This window comes from Rana temporaria, chromosome 10 (genome assembly GCF_905171775.1).
Source record: "Rana temporaria chromosome 10, aRanTem1.1, whole genome shotgun sequence".
Lineage (NCBI taxonomy): Eukaryota > Metazoa > Chordata > Amphibia > Anura > Ranidae > Rana > Rana temporaria.
In genome coordinates this window covers 3730793-3757690 of record NC_053498.1, presented here as the reverse complement: position 1 = coordinate 3757690, position 26898 = coordinate 3730793, and the positions used below count along the sequence as shown (strand labels likewise).

Sequence of the window (26898 nt, the reverse complement as noted above, 5' to 3'; positions counted from 1 at the left end):
CGTGCTTGAGAAACGATCGGCGTTCAGGTGTCGTCCGTGTCGGTGAATTGGCCTTTCTTTGCCGCGTGCCTTTTTCACGATTGGTGAAGCGTGCAGGTTTAATGATGGAAAAATAAAACGTGCGATCGCATTGGGTGAGTGCGCGCGCGCGCAATGCGACTTACCTTTGCACACCTTCATTAGAAAAGTAGCCGGAAAGTCGTAAGCGGCGCGTTTGGCGTCATAAACTTTTGCAGAAATCTGAATATTTTAATCTATGTCTGCCATAGTGTTGGGCGCTCGGGTGCCTCCTGGTCGTTTATACTGCCTCTCTGCGGGGGCACGGGCAGCGGTCGCGTGGCGGCGATCCTATAGAGAGATATAGGCAGGCCGGGCCGCTACGTATAAAACCCCTTTGGTGCCATCAAGTCCAGCCAGGAATTCCTCAGCTATTAGACTATGATGAAATTCCTAGAGACAGCAGAGCAGATGCCATCCCAATCCCCTCCCTCCTGTATCAGCCTGTACCTGATCTCCCTCCTATACCAGAGCGATGTCTGAGCTGGGACTACTGGGCGCCTGGATGGTCCTCCTGCCCCGGGACTGAGCTCACCCCCCTTTTTTTTCTTTCCCCGCAGTGGGCAGAGGAGGATTTTTGGATGTCTTTTCCCCTATTTGGAGAGGCGGGTTCAGCCCTGACGTGTTGTGTGTGTGCTGGGAGCTGAGCTCTGCAGTCCAGCCCCTACTCCACTTCCCAGCGGATCCTTCCTTCCCTGACTTCCCGGACACTTCCAGGACCTCTCCGCATGGATTGTACCCCCTAGGCTGCACTGTATGGAATTCCTTCTGGATCTCCTCCTGGTAAGTGCACCTACCTCTTCTACCCCCCTGCCATGAGAGCTGCCAGGGACAGTGGGTAAGTGCACCTTTCCCTGCAATGCAGGTTTCTGAGGACAGCTGGTGGGAGAACCGGGGTCTCTATTCTTTGAGTTCTGCATGTTTCCAAAAGAAATGCTGACTGCTGTACCTACCTCTTCACCCCCGTCACTAAGTACACCTACCTCTTCACCCCGTCACTAAGTACACCTACCTCTTCACCCCGTCACTAAGTACACCTACCTCTTCTATAATTCTCTATAATTCTCTGAGATTCTTCCAGTGACTAAGTACACCTACCTCTTCTTCTTGAATTCTTTTCTGAAGATATAAGAATCTTCCAGTGACTGAGTACACCTACCTACCTATAATTCTCTTCTGAGATTCTCCCAGTGACTAAGTACACCTACCTCTTCACCCCCGTCACTAAGTACACCTACCTCTTCACCCCGTCACTAAGTACACCTACCTCTTCACCCCCGTCACTAAGTACACCTACCTCTTCACCCCGTCACTAAGTACACCTACCTCTTCACCCCCGTCACTAAGTACACCTACCTCTTCTATAATTCTCTTCTGAGATTCTCCCAGTGACTAAGTACACCTACCTCTTCTAGGCAAAGATCTAAGAATCTTCCAGTGACTGGGTACACCTACCTCTTCTATAATTCTCTTCTGAGGTTCTCCCAGTGACTAAGTACACCTACCTCTTCTAGGCAAAGATCTAAGAATCTTCCAGTGACTGAGTACATCTACCTCTTCTATAATTCTCTTCTGAGATTCTCCCAGTGGCTAAGTACACCTACCTCTTCTGCCCCCCTGCCATGAGAGCTTCCAGAGACAGCGGGTAAGTGCACCTTTCCCTGCTATGCAGGTTTCTGAGGACAGCTGGTGGGAGAACCCGGAGCTCCATTCTTTGAGTTCTGTGTGTTTCCAAAAGGAATGCTGACTGCTGCACCTACCTCTTCACCCCCGTCACTAAGTACACCTACCTCTTCTATGATTCTCTTCTGAGATTCTCCCAGTGACTAAGTACACCTACCTCTTTTATAATTCTCTTCTGAGATTCTCCCAGTGACTAAGTACACCTACCTCTTCTAGGCAAAGATCTAAGGATCTTCCAGTGACTTGGTTCACCTACCTCCTCTAGAGAAAGATCTAAGAATCTTCCAGTGACTGGGTACACCTACCTCCTCTAGAGAAAGATCTAAGAATCTTCCAGTGACTGGGTACACCTACCTCCTTCTAGAGAAAGATCTAAGAATCTTCCAGTGACCTGGTACATCTACTTCTTCTATAATTCTCTTTTGAGATTCTCCCAGTGACTAAGTACACCTACCTCTTTTACCCCCCCCCCCTGCCATGAGAGCTTCCAGGGACAGCGGGTAAGTCAGCTGGTGGGAGTACCGGGGTCTCGATTCTTTGAGTTTTGCATGTTTCCAAAAGAATGTTGACTGATGCACCTACCCCTTCACCCCCCGTTACTAAGTACACCTACCTCTTCTATAATTCTCTTCTGAGATTCTCCCAGTGGCTAAGTACACCTACCTCTTCTAGAATTCCCTTCTGAAGATCTAAGAATCTCCCAGCAACCAAGTACACCTACCTCTTCTCCACTAAATACATCTACCTCTTCTAGAATTCCCTTCTGAAGATCTAAGAATCTCCCAGTGACTAAGTACACCTACCTCTTCTCCACTAAATACATCTACCTCTTCTAGAATTCCCTTCTGAAGATCTAAGAATCTCCCAGTGACTAAGTACACCTACCTCTTCTCCACTAAATACATCTACTTCTTCTAGAATTCCCTTCTGAAGATCTAAGAATCTCCCAGTGACTAAGTACACCTACCTCTTCTACCCCCCTGCCATGAGAGCTTCCAGGGACAGCGGGTAAGTGCACCTTTCCCTGCAATGCAGGTTTCTGAGGACAGCTGGTGGGAGAATCGGGGGCTCCATTCTTTGAGTTTTGCATGTTTCCAAAAGAAATGCTGACTGCTGCACCTACCTCTTCACCCCTGTCACTAAGTACACCTACCTCTTCTATAATTCTCTTCTGAGATTCCCCCAGTGACTAAGTACACCTACCTCTTTTATAATTATCTTCTGAGATTCTCCCAGTGACTAAGTACACCTACCTCTTTTACCCCCCCCCCCCCCTGCCATGAGAGCTTCCAGGGACAGCGGGTAAGTCAGCTGGTGGGAGTACCGGGGTCTCGATTCTTTGAGTTTTGCATGTTTCCAAAAGAATGTTGACTGATGCACCTACCCCTTCACCCCCCGTTACTAAGTACACCTACCTCTTCTATAATTCTCTTCTGAGATTCTCCCAGTGGCTAAGTACACCTACCTCTTCTAGAGAAAGATCTAAGAATCTCCCAGTGACTTGGTTCACCTACCTCTTCACCCCCATCACTAAGTACACCTACCTCTTCTATAATTCTCTTCTTAGATTCTCCCAGTGACTAAGTACACCTACCTCTTCTATAATTCTCTTCTGCGATTCTCCCAGTGACTAAGTACACCTACCTCTTCTACCCCCCTGCCATGAGAGCTTCCAGGGACAGCGGGTAAGTGCACCTTTCCCTGCAATGCAGGTTTCTGAGGACAGCTGGTGGGAGAACCCGGAGCTCCATTCTTTGAGTTCTGTGTGTTTCCAAAAGGAATGCTGACTGCTGCACCTACCTCTTCACCCCCGTCACTAAGTACACCTACCTCTTCTATGATTCTCTTCTGAGATTCTCCCAGTGATTAAGTACACCTACCTCCTCTAGGCAAAGATCTAAGAATCTTCCAGTGACTAAGTACACCTACCTCTTCTATAATTCCCTTCCGAGTTTCTCCAAGTGACTAAGTACACCTACCTCTTCTTCTTGAATTCCCTTCTAAAGATCTAAGACCCTCCCAGTGACTAAGTACACCTACCTCTTCTAGCTAAAGGTCTATAAATCTCTGGATTTCTAAGTCCCCGTCACAAAGTGCATCTGTCTCTTCTTGGATTCTCTTCTGAGATTCTCCCAGTGATTAGGTTTCCCCCAACCTCGTCTAGTCAACGATCTGAGTATCTCCAGTGACAAAGTACACCTACCTCTTCTAGACAGAGCTCTAAGAATCTCTCAGTGACTGGGTACACCTACCTTTTCTAGACAGAGCTCTAAGAATCTCTCAGTGAGGGGGTACACCTACCTCTTCTAGACAGAGCTCTAAGAATCTCTCAGTGAGGGGGTACACCTACCTCTTCTAGACAGAGCTCTAAGAATCTCTCAGTGAGGGGGTACACCTACCTCTTCTAGACAAAGATCTAGCACCTTTTTCCTGCTATGCGGGTTTCTAAAGACGGCTGGTAGGAGCTCCGGGGGTCTCGTCTCTTCAAATTCTGTGTGTTTACAGAAAAACTCTGACCGCTGTACCTACCTCCTCACCCCCGTCACTAAGTACATCTGCCTCTTCTAGGATTCTCTTCTGAGATTCTACCAATGACTAAGTACACCTACCTCTTCTAGACAAGGCTCCAAGAATATCTTCGTTAAAGGGTACACCTACCTCTTCTAGACACAGATCTAAGACTCTCCCAGTGACTAAGTGCACCTACCTCCTTACCCCCGTCACTTAATACATGTACTTCTTTTAGAATTCCTTTCTGAAGATCTAAGACCCTCCCAGTGACTAAGTGCACCTACCTCTTCACCCCTGTCACTAAATGCATTTACTTATTTTAGAATTCCCTTCTGAAGATCTAAGAATCTCCCAGTGACTGGGGACACCTACCTCTTCTAAAGAAATATCTAGCACCTTTCCCTGATATGCAACAACAGCCGGTAGGAGCACCGGGGGTGGGGGGGGGTGGGGTCTCATCTCTTAAAGTTTCCTAAAAACAGTGACTGATGCACCTACCTCTTCACCCCGTCACTAAGTACACCTACCTCTTCTAGGATTGTCTTCTGAGATTCCCCCAGTGATCAAGTGCACCTACCTCTTCTAGAGAAAGATCTGAGTATCTCCAGTGACCAAGTGCACCTACCTCTTCTAAACCAAGTTGTCAAGACTCTCCCAGTGACTGAGTACACCTACCTCTTCTCCCCTGTCACTAAATACATCTACTTCTAGAATTCCCTTCTAAAGATCTAAGAATCTCCCAGTGACTAAGTGCACCTACCTCTTCTAAAGAAAGATCTAGAACCTTTCCCTGACATGTAGGTTTCTGAGGACAGCTGGTGGGAGCACCGGGGTCCCGTCTTCAAATTCTGCATGTTTCCAAAAACGTCTGACTGCTGCACCTACCTCTTCACCTCCGTCACTAAGTACACCTACCTCTTCTAGGATTCTCTTCTGAGATCCTCCCAGTGACCGAGTACACCTACCTCTTCTCCCCTGTCGCTAAATACATCTACTTTTCTAGAATTCCCTTCTGAAGATCTAAGAATCTCCCAGTGACTAAGTACACCTACCTCTTCACCCCCGTCACTATGTAACATCTACCTCATCTAGAATTCTCTTCTGAGTTTCTCTAAGTGACTGGGTACACCTACCTCTTCTAGACAAAGATCTTGCCTGCTATGCATGTTTCTGAGGACAGCTGGTAGGAGCTCCGGGGTCTCATCCGTCAGAGTTCTGCATGTTTTACCGATGCACCTACCTGTTCACCCCCCGTCACTAAGTAACATCTACCTCTACTAGAATTCTCTTCTGAGATTCTCCCAGCGACTAAGTGTACCTACCTCCTAGATAAAGATCTGAGAATCTCCCTGTGGCTAAGTACACCTACCTCTTTTAAACAGATATCTGATAATCCCCTAGTTACTTAGTGCACCTACCTCTTCTAAATGAAGTTTTAAAAGATCTCTAAACAGCCACGTGGTGCACCTACCTCTTTCCCTCTCTGGTGAGCACACCTACCTTCTTCTAGACCAAGTTCTGTATACCTCTGCTTTCTTTCCCCTTAGGTCACCGAACTCTACTTCCCCTACAGGTTGGGTGGCTACCTCTGCTTCCTCTCTCTTAGGTCACCAACCTCTGCTGTCTCTCCCTTAGGACACCTACCTCTGCTTCCTCTCCCTTAGGTCACCTACCTCTGCTTCCTCTCCCTTAGGTCGCCTACCTCTGCTTCCTCTCCCTTAGGTCATCAACCTCTGCTTCCTCTCCCTTGTGTTACCTACCTCTGTTTCCTCTCTCTTAGGTCACCTACCTCTGCTTCCTCTCCAAGTAGGTCACTTACCTCTGCTTTCTTCTACCCTAGGTGACCAACCTTGGCTTCCTCTTCCTTAGGCCACCAACCTCTGCTTTATTAGCCCTTAGGTCACCTACCTCTGCTTCCTCTCCCTTATGTCACCAACCTCTGCTTCCTCCCCCTTAGGTCACCAACCTCTGCTTCCTCTCTCTTAGGTCACCTACCTCTGCTTCCTCTCCAAGTAGGTCACCAACCTCTGCTTCCTCTCCCTTAGGTCACCAACCTCTGCTTCCTCTCCCTTAGGTCACCTACCTTTGCTTCCTCTCCAAGTAGGTCACCAACCTCTGCTTCCTCTCTCTTAGGTCACCAACCTCTGCTTCCTCTCCCTTAGGTCACCAACCTCTGCTTCCTCTCCAAGTAGGTCACCTACCTCTGCTTCCTCTCCCTTAGGTCACCAACCTCTGCTTCCTCTCTCTTAGGTCACCAACCTCTGCTTCCTCTCCCTTAGGTCACCAACCTCCTGATTCCTCTCCAAGTAGGTCACCAACCTCTGCTTCCTCTCCCTTAGGTCACCAACCTCTGCTTCCTCTCCAAGTAGGTCACCAACCTCTGCTTCCTCTCCCTTAGGTCACCTACATCTGCTTCCTCTCCAAGTAGGTCACCAACCTCTGCTTCCTCTCTCTTAGGTCACCAACCTCTGCTTCCACTCCAAGTAGGTCACCAACCTCTGCTTCCTCTCCCTTAGGTCACCTACATCTGCTTCCTCTCCAAGTAGGTCACCAACCTCTGCTTCCTCTTCCTTAGGCCACCAACCTCTGCTTTCTTAGCCCTTAGGTCACCTACCTCTGCTTCCTCTCCCTTATGTCACCAACCTCTGCTTCCTCTCCCTTAGGTCACCTACCTCTGCTTCCTCTCCAAGTAGGTCACCAACCTCTGCTTCCTCTCTCTTAGGTCACCTACCTCTGCTTCCTCTCCAAGTAGGTCACCAACCTCTGCTTCCTCTCTTAGGTCACCAACCTCTGCTTCCTCTCCCTTAGGTAACCAACCTCCTGCTTCCTCTCCAAGTAGGTCACCAACCTCTGCTTCCTCTCCCTCAGGTCACCAACCTCTGCTTCCTCTGCCTTAGGTCACCAACCTCTGCTTCCTCTGCCTTAGGTCACCAACCTCTGCTTCCTCTGCCTTAGGTCACCAACCTCTGCTTCCTCTCCCTCAGGTCACCAACCTCTGCTTCCTCTCCCTTAGGTCACCAACCTCTGCTTCCTCTCCAAGTAGGTCACCAACCTCTGCTTCCTCTCCCTTAGGTTACCTACCTCTGCTTCCTCTCTCTTAGGTCACCAACCTCTGCTTCCTCTCCCTTAGGTCACCAACCTCTGTTTCCTCTCCAAGTAGGTCACCAACCTCTGCTTCCTCTCCAAGTAGGTCACCAACCTCTGCTTCCTCTCCAAGTAGGTCACCAACCTCTGCTTCCTCTCCAAGTAGGTCACCAACCTCTGCTTCCTCTCCCTTAGGTCACCAACCTCTGCTTCCTCTCCAAGTAGGTCACCAACCTCTGCTTCCTCTCCAAGTAGGTCACCAACCTCTGCTTCCTCTCCCTTAGGTCACCAACCTCTGCTTCCTCTCCAAGTAGGTCACCAACCTCTGCTTCCTCTCCAAGTAGGTCACCAACCTCTGCTTCCTCTCCAAGTAGGTCACCAACCTCTGCTTCCTCTCTCTTAGGTCACCAACCTCTGCTTCCTCTCCAAGTAGGTCACCAACCTCTGCTTCCTCTCCCTTAGGTCACCAACCTCTGCTTCCTCTCCAAGTAGGTCACCAACCTCTGCTTCCTCTCCAAGTAGGTCACCAACCTCTGCTTCCTCTCCAAGTAGGTCACCAACCTCTGCTTCCTCTCCCTTAGGTCACCAACCTCTGCTTCCTCTCCAAGTAGGTCACCAACCTCTGCTTCCTCTCCAAGTAGGTCACCAACCTCTGCTTCCTCTCCCTTAGGTTACCTACCTCTGTTTCCTCTCTCTTAGGGCACCTGTATGACTTCATATGCTCTTTGGACACTTACCTCCGCCTCGTCTACACTCAGGTCAGCTACGTTTGTCCTCGTCTATAAATGCCACTTTCTGCCTCTCGTGTGGACAGAATTATCTCTGAAGCCAAAACCTGTTCTCAATTTGGATTGGAGTAGGGAAGGGTTAAAACTGTTGTCAGGTTTTTTTTTTTGTTTTTGCCGACATCTTTGTTTCATCAAAAGAGATTTCCCTTCACTTCCCGTCCTGTACAGGAAGTGATAGGACATATTCCCCATGTGCTGGACAAGATGGTCCCCAGCCATCTCTGATTGTCGGAGGCCGGAAGCAACATTATGACATCACTTCCTGCCCTGGCAGACAATTTTTTTTGCTGGAAAAAATGAGATCAATTTAAAATAAAATAAACTAAAAAAAAATGAAAAATATAAGAAAGTGTAGAAAAACAAAAACAAAAAAAAAAATGTAAGGGAAAGTGTAGAAAAATAAGAAAAATAAATAAATTAAACTAAAAAAATAAAAAATGTAAGGGAAAGTGTAGAAAAATAAGAAAAATAAATAAAAAAAATGTAAGGGAAAGTGTAGAAAAATAAATAAATAAAATAAACTAAAAAAAAAAAAAAATGTAAGGGAAAGTGTAAAAAAAAAAAAAAAAATCTAAATATTTAAATTAAAAATATAGAAAAAAAAAAAAAAAAATATATATATATATATATATATATAGATATATATATATATATAGATATATATATATAGATATATAGATAAAAAAATATATATTTTTGGGATTCTATATAAAAAATAAAAAAAATTGCCTTTCCAAGATGAAATTTGATAGCTGATGAAAAGTATTAGTAGGCGGAGTTATAATCGGACGGGGAATTCAGGTCAGATTCACGCAGCGGCGAATGTTCAGAATAAATCGGTGGAGTTGGCGTAAGAAGACGGCGGATTTACAATTAAAGAAATTGGGAAACTTTGTAACATTTCACTATGTCTCTCTGATTATCGCCATAAAGATTTTTTTCTTAATGAATCGAATTGTTCGCAGCGGCTTTTATAGAGTCGCCGATCGATCTGGCCGGCGGCGGCGTATAAAACGCGGTTTATACAGGACGACTTTTTACAGCATTTTTTCTCCTTTTTGTTAATCGCTGATAAGGGACATAAATAACTTTTATTTTTTCCCCCCTCGGCGCTCTTTTGGCGCTCCTCGCGGTGCGTTCGCCGAGTTATAAATAAGCACGCACTTTTCCAGATGTTGTTAGGAGGGCGGAGAGCAAATATAGAATCGCTTTACTTCCCCGCTGATAAAAAGATCGCTCGTCCGTCAGGAATGCTGGAAGAAAAAAAAATCTCTTTTATTTCCTTCCCGAAACTCTGCGGGAAGAATCCCGGGCCGGGGCCGCCTAAACGGCGCTACACTTGGCGAATCGGCTGGACGGGAATCGCTTAAAGGCGCCGCGACGTGAACGGAAAAATGAATATAAAGGAGATTCTATGATCTGAGGATTCGCTGATATCGGTGTCCCTTCCCCCGTCCCTCCGATACTTTGTATTACTATGCTGTCCGCCATTTTTTTGGCTGGGGGGTGGGGCGAGTACGCTGCCATGTTTACTGAACAGGAAGTTGACTGTGCAGAGAAAAATGTCTTCCCCCGGAATGAGAGCTTTACTTCCGCTCTGTGGGAGCAGATTCCCAATAGTGCATTCAGATAACACCAACCGATAAATTTCAGATACACCGAAGGCCGCCATTCGCCAGTGTGACTCCGCCCTCAAACCTTTCCCTCTAAAGACTTTCAAGCTAAAGTTCTTTCCAATCCAAGTGCCTACAGGTCTTCAGCCCTGATGAAGGGGGTGTGCTGAGCCCTGAAACGTGTTGACCTTTCCAAGTGTCTACTTCGTCTGGGTTTTAGTCCTGATAAAGAGGAAGTGCTGAGCCTCCGAAACGCGTTGACCTTTCCAATCCAAGTGCCTACATCGTCTGGGGTTTAGGGTTTAGGGAGGGTAAAGCCCAGTTACAACATCGAAATTACTTGCTGTGTTTTTTTTTTCTTTTAGTTTATTTATTTATTTTTTGCTTGTGGCATTTTTTTTTTTTTTTTTTTTTTTTTACTTTCTGTGTCTTTTTTGTTTATTTTATTTATTTTGCTTGCTGTGTGTGTATGTATATATATATATATATATATATATATATATATATATATATTATATATATATATATATTATATATATATATATATATATATATTATATATATATATATTATATATATATATTATTATATATATTTTTTAATCTCGCTTGCTTTTGTTGTTTGTTTATTTATTTATTTATATTGGCTTGCTGCTTTTTTTTATTGGCTTTTTTTGGGGGTTTGCAGTGTATTTTTTTATTTTGGCTTGCAGCATCTTTTTTCTTTATTTATTTTTTGTCTTTTTTTTTTCTTTATTTATTTTTTGCTTGTGGCATTTTTTTTTATTTTTTACTTTCTGTGTCTTTTTTGTTTATTTTATTTATTTTGCTTACTGTATATATATATATTTTTTTTTAATCTTGCTTGCTTTTGTTGTTTGTTTATTTATTTATTTTGGCTTGCTGCTTTTTTTTATTGGCTTTTTTTTTTTGGTTTGCAGTGTATTTTTTTATTATGGCTTGCAGCATCTTTTTTCTTTATTTATTTTTGTCTTTTTTTTTCTTTCTTTATTTATTTTTTGCTTGTGGCATCTTTCTTTTTTCTTTTTTACTTGCTGTCTCTTTTTTTGTTTGTTTGTCTATTTATTTATTTTTTGCTTGTGGCATCTATTATTACATTTTTTTTACTTCCTGCATCTTTTTTTGTTTGTTGATTTCTGTTTTGTTTGTGGCATTTTTTTATTTTATTTATTTTACTTGCTGCGTCTCTTTTTGTTTGTCTATTTATTTTTTGTTTGCGGATCTTTTTTTTTTTTTTTACTTGCTGTGTCTTTTTTTGTTTGTTTGTCTACTTATTTATTTTTGGCTTGCGGCATCTTTTTTATTTATTTTTTACCTACTGCATCTTTATTTGTTTGTTGATTTCTGTTTTGTTTGTGGCATTTTTTTTATGTTTTTTTAAGCTTTCTGTCTTTTTTTTGTTTATTCTGCTATATATATATATATATATATATATATATATATATATATATATATATATATATATATATATATATATATATATATATATATATATATATATATATATATATATATATATATCTTGCTTTTGTTGTTTGTTTGTTTTTGGATTTTTTTTATGCTTGTTGCGTCTTGTTTTGTCTGTTTTCATTTTTTTGGGTTGTTTTTTTTGGTTTGCTGCGTCTTATGTGCATGTTGGTAAAAAAAGCACACGTGTCTTTTTTGACTTATTTATTCTTGGCTTGCAGCATCTTTTTTTTGTTGTTTATTTCTGTTTTATTTGTGTCATTTTTTTATTTTCGTTTTTTTAAGCTTTCTGTTTCTTTCTTAATTTTTAGGTTTGTTTTGCTTGCTGCATATATATATATATTTTTTTTTACATCGCTTGCTTTTGTTGTTTGTTAATTTTTTATTTTATTTTTTGGCTTGTTGCATTTTTTGTCTGTTTTTATTTGGTTTGCTGCGTCTTTTGTGCATGTTAGTAAAAAAAAACAAAAAAAAACACACGTTACACTATATAGCGCATGCAAAACATGCAGGAAATGTAACATACCTATTCAATGATATGTCGCATGTGCATATTTCCCATGAGCCTTCATACGCATAGAAAACGCACGTTTAACGCATATCGCGTCGCCTTACTTTTTAACCAACGATTTAAAAATAAAATGTGTTTTAAAACCGGACGGCGTAAATGGACCCTCAAAAAAAAAACGCCGCGCTGCTCGCACTTTGCCCGGTAGGACGTTTCCCGTTACGCTCGGCGTGTCTCCGGTCGCACACAGATGTTACATTCTGATCCACGCCCCCCCGCCTCCCCTCCCCCCTCCGCCCTCGCTGGCCTTGCGCTTCCCTAAACGCTCGCTGTGGGAGCAGTTAAATTGTTTCCCATTACCGGCGCTCCCTCCGGAGTCGCTCCACCTGTTTTTTCCCCTTTTCACCAATATAAAGAGCGGAAAGTGTGAGCCCAGCGCTGTAATGCGGCGCACGTGTCCTGCCGGGGGCGTCGGGGGGGGAGAGGGGGGGATATGTCAACCATCTTTGTTTCTGGTAACAATTCACCTTCTACTAGTCATGCAACCCAGCCGAGCGCCGCTGGGAATAATCGCCATTGGCCGCCGCAAAAGTCTCCCACCGCCGAAGAAGCAAAAGCCCAACTTCAGCCAAAGTTTTTTTTTTTTTGGTTGGAGGGGGGAGAAGTTCAAGTCCAAAGGCGCGGGAGATTCTTTGACGCGTTTTGTTGCGTGAAGGGCGGCCCACTGCGATTACTAAGTAGCGAGCAGTGGAAACCTTCCTCTCTCGCTGTCATTGCCAAGTAGCCAGCAGTGGAAACCTTCCTCTCTCGCTGTCATTGCCGAGTAGCCAGCAGTGGAAACCTTCCTCTCTCCCTGCCATTGCTGAGTAGCCAGCAGTGGAAACCTTCCTCTCTCGCTGTCATTGCCGAGTAGCCAGCAGTGGAAGCCTTCCTCTCTCGCTGCCATTGCCAAGTAGCCAGCAGTGGAAGCCTTCCTCTCTCGCTGTCATTGCCGAGTAGCCAGCAGTGGAAGCCTTCCTCTCTCGCTGTCATTGCCAAGTAGCCAGCAGTGGAAACCTTCCTCTCTCGCTGTCATTGCCAAGTAGCCAGAAGTGGAAACTTTCCTCTCTCGCTGCCATTGCCGAGTAGCCAGCAGTGGAAACCTTCCTCTCTCGCTGCCATTGCCAAGTAGCCAGCAGTGGAAGCCTTCCTCTCTCGCTGTCATTGCCGAGTAGCCAGCAGTGGAAGCCTTCCTCTCTCGCTGTCATTGCCAAGTAGCCAGCAGTGGAAACCTTCCTCTCTCGCTGTCATTGCCAAGTAGCCAGAAGTGGAAACTTTCCTCTCTCGCTGCCATTGCCGAGTAGCCAGCAGTGGAAACCTTCCTCTCTCGCTGTCATTGCCGAGTAGCCAGCAGTGGAAACCTTCCGCTCTTGCTGTCATTGCCAAGTAGCCAGCAGTGGAAACCTTCCTCTCTCCCTGCCATTGCCAAGTAGCCAGCAGTGGAAACCTTCCGCTCTCGCTGTCATTGCCAAGTAGCCAGCAGTGGAAACCTTCCGCTCTTGCTGTCATTGCCAAGTATCCAGCAGTGGAAACCTTCCTCTCTCCCTGTCATTGCCAAGTAGCCAGCAGTGGAAACCTTCCTCTCTCCCTGTCATTGCCAAGTAGCCAGCAGTGGAAGCCTTCCTCTCTCGCTGCCATTGCCAAGTAGCCAGCAGTGGAAGCCTTCCTCTCTCGCTGTCATTGCCGAGTAGCCAGCAGTGGAAGCCTTCCTCTCTCGCTGTCATTGCCAAGTAGCCAGCAGTGGAAACCTTCCTCTCTCGCTGTCATTGCCAAGTAGCCAGAAGTGGAAACTTTCCTCTCTCGCTGCCATTGCCGAGTAGCCAGCAGTGGAAACCTTCCTCTCTCGCTGTCATTGCCAAGTAGCCAGCAGTGGAAACCTTCCTCTCTCGCTGTCATTGCCAAGTAGCCAGCAGAGGAAACCTTCCTCTCTCGCTGTCATTGCCAAGTAGCCAGCAGTGGAAACCTTCCTCTCTCCCTGTCATTGCCAAGTAGCCAGCAGTGGAAACCTTCCTCTCTCCCTGTCATTGCCAAGTAGCCAGCAGTGGAAACCTTCCTCTCTCCCTGTCATTGCCAAGTAGCCAGCAGTGGAAGCCTTCCTCTCTCGCTGCCATTGCCAAGTAGCCAGCAGTGGAAGCCTTCCTCTCTCGCTGTCATTGCCGAGTAGCCAGCAGTGGAAGCCTTCCTCTCTCGCTGTCATTGCCAAGTAGCCAGCAGTGGAAACCTTCCTCTCTCGCTGTCATTGCCAAGTAGCCAGAAGTGGAAACTTTCCTCTCTCGCTGCCATTGCCGAGTAGCCAGCAGTGGAAACCTTCCTCTCTCGCTGTCATTGCCAAGTAGCCAGCAGTGGAAACCTTCCTCTCTCGCTGTCATTGCCAAGTAGCCAGCAGAGGAAACCTTCCTCTCTCGCTGTCATTGCCAAGTAGCCAGCAGTGGAAACCTTCCTCTCTCCCTGTCATTGCCAAGTAGCCAGCAGTGGAAACCTTCCTCTCTCCCTGTCATTGCCAAGTAGCCAGCAGTGGAAACCTTCCACTCTCCCTGCCATTGCCGAGTAGCCAGCAGTGGAAACCTTCCTCTCCCGCTGTCATTGCCGAGTAGCCAGCAGTGGAAACCTTCCTCTCTCCCTGTCATTGCCGAGTAGCCAGCAGTGGAAACCTTCCTCTCTCCCTGTCATTGCCAAGTAGCCAGCAGTGGAAACCTTCCTCTCTCGCTGTCATTGCCAAGTAGCCAGCAGTGGAAACCTTCCTCTCTCGCTGTCATTGCCAAGTAGCCAGCAGTGGAAACCTTCCTCTCTCCCTGTCATTGCCAAGTAGCCAGCAGTGGAAACCTTCCTCTCTCTCGCTGTCATTACCAAGTAGCCAGCAGTGGAAACCTTCCGCTCTCGCTGTCATTGCCAAGTAGCCAGCAGTGGAAACCTTCCTCTCTCCCTGCCATTGCCAAGTAGCCAGCAGTGGAAACCTTCCGCTCTCGCTGTCATTGCCAAGTAGCCAGCAGTGGAAACCTTCCTCTCCCGCTGTCATTGCCAAGTAGCCAGCAGTGGAAAAATTCTGGGGGGTCAGTCAGGGTCACCCGGGGGCATTTCCTACTGGGGCTGAAAGTCAGCAAACTCTTCTCAAGTGAATGGGGAGTTCGGTGGTGCAGAGCCCTCTGGTGGAGATGCCTGGAACTGTCCTGTACTATTTCCTATTTATTTCCCATCGCTCTATTTTTCTGTCCTCCATCCAAATCCTGATGCCTGTACGAAAAGTAAATGACTCCTCCTCCTTCTACAAAGTTACAATGTACAGTCTGATCACTGGGGGAGGGGAGACTGAGGAAATGACTCCTCCTCCTTCTACTGATCACCGGAGGGAGGGGAGACTGAGGAAATGACTCCTCCTCCTTCTACTGATCACTGGGGGAGGGGAGACTGAGGAAATGACTCCTCCTTCTTCTACTGATCACTGGGGGAGGGGAGACTGAGGAAATGACTCCTCCTCCTTCTACTGATCACTGGGGGGGGGTGAGACTGAGGAAATGACTCCTCCTCCTTCTACTGATCACTGGGGGGAGGAGAGACTGAGGAAATGACTCCTCCTCCTTCTACTGATCACTGGGGGGAGGAGAGACTGAGGAAATGACTCCTCCTCCTTCTACTGATCACTGGGGGGAGGAGAGACTGAGGAAATGACTCCTCCTCCTTCTACTGATCACTGGGGGGAGGAGAGACTGAGGAAATGACTCCTCCTCCTTCTACTGATCACTGGGGGAGGAGAGACTGAGGAAATGACTCCTCCTCCTTCTACTGATCACCGGGGGGAGGGGAGACTGAGGAAATGACTCCTCCTCCTTCTACTGATCCCTTGGGGGAGGAGACTGAGGAAATAACTCCTCCTCCTTCTACTGATCACTGGGGGGAGGGGAGACTGAGGAAATGACTCCTCCTCCTTCTACTGATCCCTTGGGGGAGGAGACTGAGGAAATAACTCCTCCTCCTTCTACTGATCACTGGGGGGAGGGGAGACTGAGGAAATGACTCCTCCTCCTTCTACTGATCACTGGGGGGAGGGGAGACTGAGGAAATGACTCCTCCTCCTTCTACTGATCACTGGGGGGAGGGGAGACTGAGGAAATGACTCCTCCTCCTTCTACTGATCACTAGGGGGAGGGGAGACTGAGGAAATGACTCCTCCTCCTTCTACTGATCACTGGGGGGAGGGGAGACTGAGGAAATGACTCCTCCCGCCTGCAGCAGACTGATGAATAAATGATGGATTTTCTCCTCTCAGTTGTAGGTGACGATGATGGTCCGGTTCCTGATTGGCTTCCTGCTTCCGCTGGCGATATTCGCGGCTCCGCCTCCCATTAACCGGTTGGCCCTTTTCCCGGATAAGAGCGCCTGGTGCGAGGCCAAAAACATCACCCAGATCGTCGGCCACAGCGGCTGCGAATCCAAATCCATCCAGAACAGGTGAGACGCCGATCATCGGCTTTACAATCCGCTTTAGATTGTGTGAGGGGCGAGAATAGAATAGAATAGAATAGAAAGAATATAACTGTGTTTCAAATTTTGTATAGAATAATTTAAAATGATATAGAAAAGAATCGAATATAAAATAAAAGAATAGAAGAGAATAGAATATAAAATAAAAGAATAGAAGAGAATAGAATATAAAATAAAAGAATAGAAGAGAATAGAATATAAAATAAAAGAATAGAAGAGAATAGAATATAAAATAAAAGAATAGAAGAGAATAGAATATAAAATAAAAGAATAGAAGAGAATAGAATAGTATAGAAAAAAAAGCAAAAGAATAAAGTAAAAAAAATAATATATAACCCGTCTTTCAAAATTCTAATTTTGAATAAAATAAATTTAAATAGAATAGATTAGAAAAGAATACAATGGAATATGAAAGAATAGAATAGAAAAAAAATAATAGGATAGAAAAAGCCAACGAATATAACCGTCTACTGAAATTCGAACTTTGAATAGAATGAATATGAATTTGAATAAAATAGAATAGAAAAAAAAACTGAATAGAATAGAAAAAAAAACAATAGAATAAAATAGAATAGAATAGAAAATAAACAATAGATTTAAATAGAATATAATCTTCCGACATTCGAATAGAATAGAAAATAATTAAACAGAAAAAAAAACAATAGAATAAAATAGAATATAACCGTCTTCCCAAATCAGAATTTTCAAATAGAATGAATTAAAATTTGAATAGTATAATTTAGAATAAAATATAAAATGAAAAAAATAGAATAGTATAGGAAAAAGCAGTAGAATAGAATAAAAAAAAAGAATATAACCGTCCTCCAAAATTCTAATTTCGAATCAAATAAATTTAAATAGAATAGATTAGAAAAGAATACAATGGAAAATAAAAAGGATAGAAAAAAAAACAATAGACTAGAATAGAGTAAAACAGAAGGAATTTAACCATTTTCTGAAATTCGAATTACGAATAGAATGAATAAAATAGAATAGAATAGAAAAAAACAATAGAATATAACCATCTTCCGAAATTCAAAATAGAATAGAAAATAATTGAAAGATCGAATAAAATAGAATATAACCATCTTCTGAAATTGGAATTTTTGAATAGAATGCACTCAAATTTGAATAGAATGATTTAGAATAAAATAGAAAATAATAGAATCGAAAAGAATAGAAAATAATAGAAGAGAATAGAATAATATAGATAAAAGCAATAGAATAGAATTAAAAAAAAGGAAATATAACCATCCTCCAAAATTCTAATTTTATATAAAATAATTTGAAATAGAATAGATTAGAACAGAATACAATGGAAAATAAAACAATAGACTACAAAAAAACAATAGAATAGAATAGAGTAAAATAGAAAGAATATAACAGTCTTATGAAATTCAAATTTAGAATAGAATGAATTTGAATTTGAATAAAATATAATAGAACAGGGAAAAAAAACAATAGAATATATAACCATCTTCTGAAATTCAAATAGAATAGAAAAGAATTGAACAGAAAATAATAATAGAATAGACTAAAATAGAATATAACCGTCTTCCAAAATCCGAATTTTAGAATAGAATGAATTTAAATCTAAATAGAATAATTTAGAATAAAATAGAAAAGAATAGAATAGAAAATGAATAGAATGGAATAGTATAGGAAAAGCAGAAGAATAGAATAAAGAAAGAATTCAACCGTCCTCCAAAACTCTAATTTCGAATAAAATAAATGTAAATAGAATAGATTAGAAAAGAATACAATGGAATATGAAAGAATAGAATAGAAAAAAAACAAAAGAATAGAGTAAAACAGAACAAATTTAACCATTTTCTGAAATTCAAATTACGAATAGAATGAATTTAAATAAAATAGAATAGAATAGAAAGAAAATGTAAATTTTAAATAGAAATTTGAATAGAATAGAAAAAAAACAATAGAATAAAATAGAATATAACCATCTTCCGAAATATGAATAGAATAGAAAAGAATTGAACAGAAAGAAATAATGGAATAGAATAAAATAGAATATATCCGTCTTCCGAAATCAGAATTTTCTAATAGAATTCAAATCTAGATAGAATAATTTAGAATAAAATAGAAAACAATAGAATGGAAAACACAAGAATAAAAGAAAATAGAATAGTATAGAAAAAAGCAATAGAATAGAATTAAAAAAAATATTACTGTCCTCTAAATTTTAAATTTTGAATAAAACTAATTTAAATAGATTAGAATAAATTAGAAAAGAATACAATGGAAAATAAAAGAATAGAATAGAAAGAATATAACTGTCTTCTTAAATTTGAATTTCCAATAGAATGAATTTGAGTTTGAATAAAATAGGATAGAAATAGAAAAAAAAAACAATAGAATGGAACCATCTTCCGAAGTTTAAATAGAATAGAAAAGAATTTAAAAGAAAAAAATAATAGAATAGAATAAAATAGAACATAACCGTCTTCTGAAATAAGAATTTTCGAATAGAATAAAACCAAATTCAAATCAAATTTGGAAAATTAATAAACAAAACAAATGGAATGAAACGCAATTATTTAAATAACGAATAGAATGAATGGATTGATGGTATTGGTCGTATTTCAGGGCGTGTCTGGGCCAGTGCTTCAGCTACAGCGTCCCCAACACCTTCCCGCAGTCCACCGAGTCCCTGGTGCACTGCGACTCCTGCATGCCGGCCAAGTCCATGTGGGACGTGGTGAGTATGGCGGCCGGCTCGGCTTCACTGGCTACATGCTTGTTTCTGGGGGTTCGGCAACGACTCTCTGTGTGTCAGGACACGCCCCCTTTATAGACGATTCCTTCATCATTTCCTATAAATAAATCCTAAATATTCATACATAAGGAGGCGTGTCTTAAATATTCATACATAAGGAGGCGTGTCTTAAATGTTCATACATAAGGAGGCGTGTCTTAAATATTCATACATAAGGAGGCGTGTCTTAAATGTTCATACATAAGGAGGCGTGTCTTAAATGTTCATACATAAGGAGGCGTGTCTTAAATGTTCATACATAAGGAGGTGTGTCTTAAATATTCATACATAAGGAGGCGTGTCTTAAATGTTCATACATAAGGAGGCGTGTCTTAAATATTCATACATAAGGAGGCGTGTCTTGAATGTTCATACATAAGGAGGCGTGTCTTAAATATTCATACATAAGGAGGCGTGTCTTGAATGTTCATACATAAGGAGGCGTGTCTTAAATGTTCATACTTAAGGAGGCGTGTCTTAAATGTTCATACATAAGGAGGCGTGTCTTGAATCTTTAGATATAAGGGATGACATGAATCTTCATACATGGGGGGGGTGTGCCTTAAATCTTTATGGGTAAGGGGGAGTGGCTTAATTTTTTACACATAAAAGGGTGTGTCCTAAATCTTCATGCATGAGGAGGCGTGTCTTAAGTCTTCATACAGAAAGGTGGGTGACTTGAATCTTTCTAAATGAGGGGGGTGTCTTAAATCTTCTTGCATAAGGAGGCGTGTCTTAAAGCTTCATACAGAAGGGGCGTGACTTGAATCTTAATACAAAGGAAGGCGTGTCTTAAATCTTTATACATGGGGGGGAGTGTCTTAATGCTTAATACATAAAAGGGTGTGTCCTAAACCTTCTTACATAAGGGACATGTCATAAATCTTCATACATGAGGGGTGTGTCCTAAATCTTTATACATAAGGGGGCGTGTTTTAAATTTTCATCCATAAAGGGGCGTGTCTTAAATCTCTATACATCAGGGGAGTTGTCCTAAATCTTCATACAGAAGGGGCGTGTCTTGAATCTTAATACATAAGGAGGCGCGTCTTAAATCTTCATACAGAAGGGGCGTGTCTTGAATCTAAATACATAAGGAGGCGCGTCTTAAATCTTCATACAGAAAGGGCGTGTCTTGAATCTAAATACATAAGGAGGCGTGTCTTAAATCTTTATACATGGGGGGGAGTGTCTTAATTCTTAAAACATAAAAGGGTGTGTCCTAAAGATTCTTACATAAGGGACATGTCATAAATCTTCATACATGAGGGGTGTGTCCTAAATCCTTATACATAAGGGGTGTGTCTTAAATCTTTATACATAAGGGGGCGTGTCCTACATTCTCATACATGAGGGGTGTGTCTTTATTCTTCATACATAAAGGGTCACGTCTTAAATTTTCATACATGAGGGGGCCGTGTCTTAAAACTTTATACATAAGGGGGGGCGTGTCTTAAAACTTTGTACCTAAGGGGGCGTGTCTTACATTTTCATACATGAGGGGTGTGTCCTAAATTCTCATACACGAGGGGTGTGTCTTTATTCTTCATACATAAAGGGTCATGTCTTAAATCTCTATACATGAGGGGGCGTGTCTTAAATCTCTATACATGAGGGGGCGTGTCTTAAATCTCTATACATGAGGGGGCGTGTCTTAAATTTTCATCCAAAAAGGGGGGCGTCTTAAAACGTTATACATAAGGGGGGCGTGTCCTAAAACTTTATACATAAGGGGGCGTGTCTGAAAACATTATACATAAGGGGGCGTGTCTTAAAACTTTATACATAAGTGGGGCATGTCTTAAATTTTCAGACATGATGGGCGTGTCTTAAATTTTCATACATGAGGGGCGTGTCTTTAATCTCCATACATGAGGGGCGTGTCTTTAATCTCCATACATAAGGGGGCGTGTCATAAAGCTTTCATACCTTAAGAGTTGCGTCTTATCCCGTCTCCTCTGCAGGTGACCCTGGAGTGCCCGGGGAACGAGGAGGTGCCGCGGGTGGACAAGCTGGTGGAGAAGATTCTGCGTTGCAGCTGCCAGTCCTGCGGGAAGGAGCTCAGCCAGGAGAGCGCCATGTTTAACGTTTACCTGAACACGGCGGAGGAGACCCTCTCCCCGGCCGAGAACATCGGACGCCACCAGCACCATCAGGAAGAGGAGACGCCCCCCACGGCCCAACGCGACGGCGAGAGCGAGGAGTGAGCCGCCCCCCCCCCCCGCCAAGCTTCAAAAGACTTGTCCCTCCCGCGCGTAGGTGGACGCTCCGCCATGGCCAACCGGCGCCCAACGTTCCACAGACAGAGACTGCAACACGTAAACTTTTTCCATGCCGGAGAGTCGGAGGGGCTCCCGGCGAGACCCAAAATTAAAAACCAAAGTCCCCCCCCGATTCCTTCCCGTCCCCATCGTGGCCGGAAACCAGGATATCGGTCAGTTCTGTTGGTTGCCCCATCGCCACCCGACTGCAACGCCAAGATGTATGCCAAGACCTGACCTATCATGAAATTTTACACTTCGTGCCAATCGGTTTACGTCAACCGGACGACGGCGTGGATCTGCCAGTTGCGCCAAATCAGATCTTGAAGGGGAGCTCCACCACCTAAAAGACGCAAAGTCAGTCGGCAAGAGTCACGAGGTCAACAAGTTGGAAATATCAGGAGGGAGTTTAGATTTCCCCGGCCCATTATTAAAAAGGCTCTCGTGGCCGAGGGTTCCAGACCTCCCCCCTCCCCCCTTATATCTGGCCTCACAATTGGGCGGAAATTTGTTTAGTTGCGAATTCGTTTTTTTTTTACGTTTTTTTTACATTTCCGAATTTTCGGGTTTTTAGATTTCCGAAATTGCAAATTTTTCGAATTTTTGAATTCCGAATTTAGGAAATTCGGAAAATTTCGAATTTCCAAAAGTTTAGAATTTCAGAAATGATGAATTTCGAAAACTCGAAATTTCGTAAATTCGAAATTCGAAAATGTCAGAAATTCGAAAATTCGGAAATTTGAAAATTCGGAAATTTGAAATTTAGAAAATTCGGAAATTGAAAAAATTCTAAATTCCAAGGGGCAGATCCACAAAGAAATTACGCCGGCGTATCTACTGATACGCCGGCGTAATTTCAAATTTTGCGCGTCGTATCTTTGTTTTGTATCCACAAAACAAGATACGACGGCATCTCGGATGGATCCGACAGGCGTACGTCTTAGTACCCCGTAGGATCCTAGGTGCAATATTTCGGCGGCCGCTAGGTGGCGTTTCCGTCGAATTCCGCGTCGAGTATGCAAATTAGCTAGTTACGGCGATCCACGAACGTACGTCCGGCCGGCGCATTTTTTTCCGTCGTTTGCGTTCGGCTTTTTCCGGCGTATAGTTAAAGCTGCTATTCTGAGGCGTACTCAATGTTAAGTATGGCCAGGGTTCCCGCGTACAATTTTGAATTTTTTACGTCGTTTGCGTAAGTCGTTCACGAATAGGAATTTGCGTCGAATGACGTCACCGTCGTAAGCATTGGCGGGTTCCGGTTTAATTTCGAGCATGCGCATTGGGATACCCCCAGGGACAGCGCATGCGCAGTTAAAAAAAAACGTTGTTTACGTCGGGTCACGACGTATTTACATAAAACACGCCCCCATTACATCCATTTGATTTCCGTGAGAGATGCACTACGCCGCCGTAACTTACGGCGCAGGTTCTTTGTGGATTAAAAAAAAAAAAGATAAGTTACGGTGGCGTAGCGTATCTTAGGTACGCTGCGCCCGGCGCAGATGTACCTGGATCTGCCCCAAAATTTCGAAATTCGAAAATTTCAGAATTTGAAAATTCGGAAATTTGACATTTCGAAAATTCGAAATTCAGAAATTTGAAAAATTCTAAATTTCGAAATTCGAAAATTGGAACTTCAAATTTACAGAATTTGAAAATTCTAAATTCTAATTTCAAAATTTTCGAATTTCAGAATTTTTGAATTTCCGAAAAAAGTAAAAAAAAACAAAAACGAAAATGAATGAATTTTTCGGCAGTGCCCATGTCTATTGCCTACTGCAGCGCCGTTGGCCAATATTGAGGGTTGGGCCGAGGCTGTTGGACCACTGCAGCCTTCCAGAACACCCTACAAAGGTGCAAAATGTTCATCCCCAGGTTTCGTATTTCCTGCCAAACCAACAAGTTCAATGGGTCCACGGGGAAAGTGTAGATAGGTAATCCTGGACCTCGGGGGTTGTCCTCCTCCTATTGGTACTACTACACCCCAGAGGAACCGACACTCCTTAGTTTGTAGTGTAGAAAAATAGATCTCAAATGGAAGCGTCAAACCACAGATACTATTTTATTCCACTAAAGCATCAAAAAAGAGGAAGTCAACACGTTTCGGATCCAAAAATGACTTCATCAGGGCTTGGAGTAATATATATATATACACTGTATATTGTGTGGGAATATATATACATACTGTAAAATATATGAACACATTTCATGATAATAATAATGTTTTATTAGTTATTAATATATCCAATCTAATTTCATTCCAGTATAGGATAAAAGTTCAAAAAGAGGAACCCAACTCACTTCAGGTCCCAAAAATGACTTCATCGGGGCTAAAGCAATGACTAGAACCTAAATAAAATATATATCTATAAATGTTTTATTGATTTCATTATTCTTCTGTTGTGTCTTCTTCGCCCCCCTGATGAAGTCATTTTTGAACTTCTGAAACGCGTCGGCTTCCTCTTTCTGACCTTGGACTGGAATCCGGCCGTATCTGGATGATTCATCGGTGGTGACGCTTCAATCTCAGATCTACGAGAGTGGCGATAAGGGGCGCTTTAGTCCCCGTAGTTCCCTGCGGCGCGGTGTCACCGGTGCTTCTGGGGGGGGGCGGTGGAATCTTGTCTATGATTCTGTGCTGTGCGACCTCCCTCTCCTGTGTGGGGGCGGGGTTACAGTGGGCTCAGAGAAGGGTGGAGCCAAAACCAAGGACCAGACGGGCTGCAATTTCCCAGGCTTAGAGAGGGGCGGAGCCAGAACCAAGGACCACATGGGTTGCAATTTCCCAGGCTTAGAGAGGGGCGGAGCCAGAACCAAGGACCACACGGGTTGCAATTTCCCAGGCTTAGAGAGGGGCGGAGACAGAACCAAGGACCACACGGGTTGCAATTAGCCAGGCTTAGAGAGAGGCGGAGCCAGAACCAAGGACCACACGGGCTGCAAATCCCCAGGCTCAGAAAGGGGTGGAGCTAGAACCAAGGGCCACATAGGCTCTAATTTCCCAAGCTTAGAAAAGGGTGGAGCTAGAACCAAGGACCACACAGGTTGCAATTTCCCAGGCTTATAGAAGGGCGGAGCCAGAACCAAGGACCACACGGGTTGCAATTCCTGGGCTCAGAGAGGGGCGGAGCTAGAACCAGGAGCTGCATGGACTGCAATCCCTGGGCTCAGAAAGGGGTGGAGCTAGATCCAAGGACCACATGGGTTGCAATTTCCCAGGCTTATAAAAAGACGGAGCCAGAACCAAGGACCACACGGGTTGCAATTTCTGGGGTCAGAGAGGGGTGGAGCCAGAACCAAGGACGACATGGGCTGCAAATTCCCAGGCTTATAGAAGGGCGGAGCTAGAACCAAGGACCACACGGGTTGCAATTTCCCAGGCTTAGAGAGGGGCGGAGCCAGAACCAAGGACCACACGGGTTGCAATTTCCCAGGCTTAGAGAGGGGCGGAGCCAGAACCAAGGACCACACAGGTTGCAATTTCCCAGGCTTAGAGAGGGGCGGAGCCAGAACCAAGGACCACACAGGTTGCAATTTCCCAGGCTTAGAGAGGGTCGGAGCCAGAACCAAGAGCCACATGGACTGCAATCCCTGGGCTCAGAAAGGGGTGGAGCTAGAACCAAGGGCCACATAGGCTCTAATTTCTCAAGCTTAGAAAAGGGTGGAGCTAGAACCAAGGACCACACAGGCTGCAATTTCCCAGGCTTATAGAAGGGCGGAGCCAGAACCAAGGACCACACGGGCTGCAATTTCCCAGGCTTAGAGTGGGGCGGAGCTAGAACTAAGACCCACATGGACTGCAGTTCCTGGGCTTAGAGTGGGGCGGAGCTAGGACCAGGGAACACAATTTCCCAGGCTTAGATTCAGGAATAATAGCAGCCAATCAGCTGGAGACATTAGAGGAGACGTCTGCAGACGGGGGAAGTTGCGCGGACCTAATAAAGTTTTCTGAAGGTGGAGAACCCCTTTAAGATTTTGTAATAATAATTTCTCCCCTCCCGGCTGCGAAAAATATAAAACATTTTCTATGATATTGGAAAGTCACCGCCCTCTCCATCACCCTGCACCTACCAACAGCGCCACCCGCAGGCCGATCGATGGAACTGCATACGACATCTCGCCTCCTTCCTGGGGACCGATCCGCTTTGTACATCGCCGCTGCCATTGCAGCCGCTGAGAAGAGACGTTGCGATATATACATTGGGCTGTATACCACTTTCATGGACATCCCCCGCAGCACAGAAATGTAACCCCTCCGACCCGGACAGATTTCTCTTTCTTATTCAAAAAAGAATAAACATGAGCACTTGGCCGCCTTGAGTGTTTGTGGGTACAGCGGAGGCCGGGTTAGGTCCCGGGGGGGCGTGGCTTCCCATTGGACCCCTCCTCCTACTTGGCCCCTGTAAGAGTTTTTGTTCCCCTTCTGTGTCCCTTCACTTCCTGTCCCATAGCCAAAACAGGAAGTGAGAGGAAATCCCTCCAAAGTCAGGAAATCCTGAGGTGTCACCAGAACTAGTATCCCCGTTAGGAGGATTTCCCTTCACTTCCTGCCCCTTTGCCACAACAGGAAGTCCCTCCAAAGTGAGAAAATCTCTGGTTGTCTGATTTCCCTTCACTTCCTGTTCCGTAGCCAAAACAGGAAGTGAGATGAAATCGCTCAAAAAAGTGAAGAAATCCCAGAGTGTCCCCATTAGGGAGATTTCCCTTTACTTCCTGTCCCATAGCCAAAACAGAAAGTGAGAGGAAGTCCCTCCAAAGTGAGGAAATCCCAGAGTGTCCCCATTAGGGAGATTTCCCTTTACTTCCTGTCCCATAGCCAAAACAGAAAGTGAGAGGAAGTCCTTCCAAAGTCAGGAAATCCCAGAGTGTCCCCATTAGGGAGATTTCCCTTTACTTCCTGTCCCATTGCCACAACAGAAAGTCCCTCCAAAGTGATAAAATCTCTGGTTGTCCCCAGAAGTATTGTCCCCATTGGGGAGATTTCCATTCACTTCCTGTCCCATAGCCAAAACAGAAAGTGAGAGGAAGTCCCTCCAAAGTGAGGAAATCCCAGAGTGTCCCCATTAGGAAGATTTTCCTTCACTTCCTGTCCCATAGCCTCAACAGGAAATGAGAGGAAGTCCCTCCAAAGTGTGGAAATTCCAGAGTGTCACCAGAACTAGTGTCCCCATTGGGGAGATTTCCCTTCACTTCCTTCCCCATAGCCAACACAGGAAGTCCCTCTAAAGTGAGAAAATCTCTGGTTGTCACCACAAGTAGTGTCCCCATTTGGGAAATTTCCCTTCACTTCTTGTCCCATAGCCAAAACAGGAAGTCCCTCCAAAGTGAGGAAATCCTGAGGTGTCACCAGAGCTAGTGTCCCCATTGGGAAGATTTTGGAGGGACTTCCTGTTGTGGCTATGGGACAGGAAGTGAAGGGAACTCTCCCTAATGGGGACACTCGCTCTGGTGACACTGGGATTTCCTCTCACTTCCTGTTTTGGCTATGGGGCAGGAAGTGAGAGGAAGTCCCTCCAAAATGAGGAAATACCAGAGTGTCACCAGAGCGAGTGTCCCCATTTGAGAAATTTTCCTTTACTTCCTATTCCATAGCCCCAACAGGAAGTCAGAGGAAG

General features: G+C 44.1%; 1 protein-coding gene across 2 annotated transcripts; it reads left to right on the top strand.

Moving 5' to 3' along the window:
- The first annotated feature begins 412 nt into the window (after positions 1-412).
- NBL1 (NBL1, DAN family BMP antagonist) lies at positions 413-21878 on the top strand. 2 transcript variants are annotated; one of them, XM_040327047.1, is made up of 5 exons: positions 413-840; positions 8035-8093; positions 16035-16216; positions 18854-18965; positions 20987-21878. In XM_040327047.1, exons 3-5 carry the CDS (start codon positions 16047-16049, stop codon positions 21227-21229), a joined length of 525 nt encoding a protein of 174 aa, XP_040182981.1. In that variant the 5' UTR covers positions 413-840; positions 8035-8093; positions 16035-16046; the 3' UTR covers positions 21230-21878. The 2 variants fall into 2 exon arrangements, with proteins under 2 accessions (XP_040182981.1, XP_040182980.1); XM_040327046.1 differs by lacking the exon at positions 8035-8093 and having other exon boundaries at positions 415-840.
- Positions 21879-26898: the final 5020 nt, after the last annotated feature.

Excerpts from the sequence above, each read along its gene's own strand:
- NBL1 (XM_040327047.1), top strand. The coding sequence starts at position 16,047 with ATGATGGTCCGGTTCCTGATTGGCTTCCTGCTTCCGCTGGCGATATTC. Across the intron at positions 16,217-18,853 it reads TCCAAATCCATCCAGAACAG|GGCGTGTCTGGGCCAGTGCT; the intron begins GTGAGACGCCGA and ends GTCGTATTTCAG. Across the intron at positions 18,966-20,986 it reads CCAAGTCCATGTGGGACGTG|GTGACCCTGGAGTGCCCGGG; the intron begins GTGAGTATGGCG and ends TCTCCTCTGCAG.